At 42.7% G+C, this 3,147-nt stretch overlaps 1 protein-coding gene across 1 annotated transcript; it reads left to right on the plus strand.

Annotated features, from left to right (window-relative positions):
* Window positions 1–306: 306 nt before the first annotated feature.
* On the plus strand, window positions 307–3,088 carry GDE1 (glycerophosphodiester phosphodiesterase 1; the record flags this gene model as incomplete). The annotated part of the gene is made up of 5 exons (XM_010146326.1): window positions 307–482; window positions 784–889; window positions 1,540–1,632; window positions 2,271–2,482; window positions 2,864–3,088. Coding segments are annotated over 5 exons (735 nt in total), but the record flags the coding sequence as incomplete, so codon positions are not given.
* Between the last annotated feature and the right edge of the window lie 59 nt (window positions 3,089–3,147).

A 3,147-nucleotide genomic window follows, 5' to 3' on the forward strand; every position in this document is an offset into this window, starting at 1 on the left:
AAAGAGCCAGGGCAGGAGCAGGCTGTATGAAATGTTTCAGGGCAGCCCAGCTGCTTATTGCTCTCTGATACAGCATTTTCATCCCTTCTCTTTTAGAGAGTAACATAATCTAAGGACTCAGGAGTTATTAGACCAGAAGGAGAGAGCAGGATTCTTTTCTGCATTTTTATCCTGAAAAAGTCCCGATCAGAAGACTGACATTATCACTACGGCTTTGTCTGTAAAACAGATTGCATGCTTTCACTTGATCCCTGTGTTGAATCTATAAAGCTGTCTCTTCTGTTGTGTATGTGATTGTTTTTTAAGGCAGCTGAGAATGGAGCAATGGGTGTTGAGCTGGATCTTGAATTTACTGCAGATGGTGTTCCCATTCTGATGCACGACGAAACAGTAGAAAGGACAACTGATGGGTCTGGAAGATTGTCTGACTTGACTTTTGATGAAATCAGGAGGCTTAATCCATCTGCAAAGCACAGGCTATGGTAAATGAACTACTGCTATTCTGAAACTGCTGTTTCAACAGTGAAAAAAAGATTCTTGAAAAACAAAGTTACTGATTTGCTCAATCACTGATGAAAATTTTTGTAAATTTATAACTTAGTCCCCTGTGTTACTTCTCATTTGATTTTAGAAGCGTATGAGACTGTGTCTCCCCTTCTTGCAATAGGAACAGTGAAGCAGGGTCAAGATAATTGGCTGTCGAGGAGAACGTCCAGCTGTGCCTGTGAGTGTGCCCGTGTGCATCTCGACTGCGTTCCAGTGAGGAGTTCTCTGTTTCCACAGGAGCAAGTTCCAGGGTGAAAAGGTCCCAACTCTGAGAGAAGCTGTTGTGGAGTCTATGGATCACAATCTTATCATCTACTTCGATGTCAAGGGCCATGCAGATCAGGTACTGCTCGCTGTGCTGGGACACCTTCCTTCACCCTTCCTGTGGGATTCTAGCCTGCTGGTTTGTTGGTCTCAAACTGGTGTGTATGGTACGGTCTGGTCTGTAATATGAGCGAGACCGTGTCTGCTATTTGTGTCATCCAAAGCTGGGTGTCAAAGCAAAGACATGTTCCCTCATCCCACTCCATTGTCCTGGGAAGCTGCAATTCCAAATTAGCAGGAGACTTGTGTGAGTGTTGAGTTCAGCTCCCAGCAGCACCGTGAAACAAAGCAGAGTGAGTTCCCTGCCTGTGCTCGGGGGAGCTGGTGTCTCATCTTCAGCCTCCAACTGGGGATCCCGCTTGTCTATAATCTGCATTACTGAAGGGAGATACTGGTGATCAATTATTAACATCTTATGCAAATTAGATTTTTTTTTTCTTTAGCACAGCAAAATATGGAAATACGTTCCTTTTTCCCCTTGAACTAAACCCTAGGTAGTACTTGAGAATTTTATCCACTGTCTGTTTAAGGGTATCTCAAGCACTGCGAATGCTGCTTACTGCTGTAAAAGTTTTTTTTTTTAAAGGGGATTATTCTAAAATGACTTCGCAGTGTAAAGAAAATACAAGTGTATATATAAATATAACATCTGTGTATCTTCACTGGCAGGCAGTTGATGCCCTGAAACAACTCTACCTGGAATTTCCCCGTTTGTACAACAACAGCGTAGTCTGTTCTTTCATGCCAGATGTTGTTTATAAGGTGATGTTTCCTAAAAGCTTATTTCATTTTGGTTTTTTCCAGTTCTCTCTGGGAATTTCAGTAAGATACACGACTCTCAGTTCCAGATTAATTTTGGGTTGTTGAAATTGCCAGGACTTTTAAAAACAAATGCAGAATAAATCATAAGTCTACTGCACAATCCTGTTGGATCACTCTGTGCTCATTAGATGCAGATACTCTAAATCTGCAGCCATTCCCTTCATTCTGAAAGTTGTATATAAAAACGTGCATCGCTCTTACAGCTGGCATATGGCTGGGTACCTGGGTGCAAGGTCCCTGTTAGATAAACCTCGTATTCTGCTGTAAATACAGACTATTCTTAAAACTGTTTTCTAATTCTCATTGCCAAGTCCACTTAGCATGTCATTAATTCCATTGTGTGACTCTTCTGCAATGTTTTTAACAGAAGAGCAGTTGCTTATTCAGTAAGTTTTAAAGAAAGAACAGTAAAATATCATGAACAGCTTTCTAAAAGAGTTACAAAAGGATTCGGGGGCAGGGGGGAGGGAGGAGGACTCTGGTAGAGCTGCAAATGCAAGCTGCTACTTCGTGTCTAACCTCTCCCAAGTTACAGTTAACAGAGCTGGGCTTTTTGTCTTTTCTGCTTGATCTTGCAGATGAGACAAGCTGACAGAAATGTTGTGACAGCACTAACACACAGGCCTTGGCATCTAAGTCATTTTGGAGATGGGACACCCCGTTTCAGTTCCTCCTGGAAACATTATTTGTATATGATGATGGATGTCATTCTAGATTGGAGCCTACACAGTTTCTTGTGGCGACTGTGTGGGGTTTCAGCTTTCCTCATACAGAAGGATTTTGTTTCTCAGTAAGTAAAGCTTGCTGCTATGTCAGGCGGCAGCATCATTCCAGTAGTACGGGAAGGTGGAGTTACCACGGTGTAAATTAATCAGTATGTTCCATTTAGTGTTGTACAAGGTGGTTTAGATGGTTTCTTTACCACATGCTATTTTAAACTTCTATCTTGTCCATCTGTATCGTTAGCTTATGTTACATCCGAAGTTTAATCTCAAAGGGGAAGAATCCTGTTGCTTTTGCCTGTTTGCAGTAATAAAATGTACAAGGATGACACTGGAAAAAATGATGCTCTATTGTTCTTGATGTGATACTGATGTAAGACTAAAACTCCACTGTCCACTTTAAACATGTAGTATCAGCCTTCCTCTGATGGTGTCTTTGTTCCCTGCAGAGAGTATGTGAGGCACTGGTCTGCAAAGGGAGTTCAGGTGGTTGCCTGGACAGTGAACACTTTTGCAGAAAAAAACTACTACGAGACTGTCCTTGAGTCCAGCTACATCACCGACAGCTTGGTGGAAGACTGTGATCCTCATTACTAGACCTGCGCCAACCGCAACGAGCCACACGCCAACCTGAACGAGCTCTCATTTGGGCAGGTCTGAATTCACCATCCAGAGAGAGGGTCCCCTGGTGCAGACGGGACTGCTAACAGTAGTGCTGGGAAAAGGAAGAGCG

This window comes from Buceros rhinoceros, unplaced genomic scaffold (genome assembly GCF_000710305.1).
Source record: "Buceros rhinoceros silvestris isolate BGI_N320 unplaced genomic scaffold, ASM71030v1 scaffold28762, whole genome shotgun sequence".
NCBI classification, from domain to species: Eukaryota; Metazoa; Chordata; class Aves; order Bucerotiformes; family Bucerotidae; genus Buceros; species Buceros rhinoceros.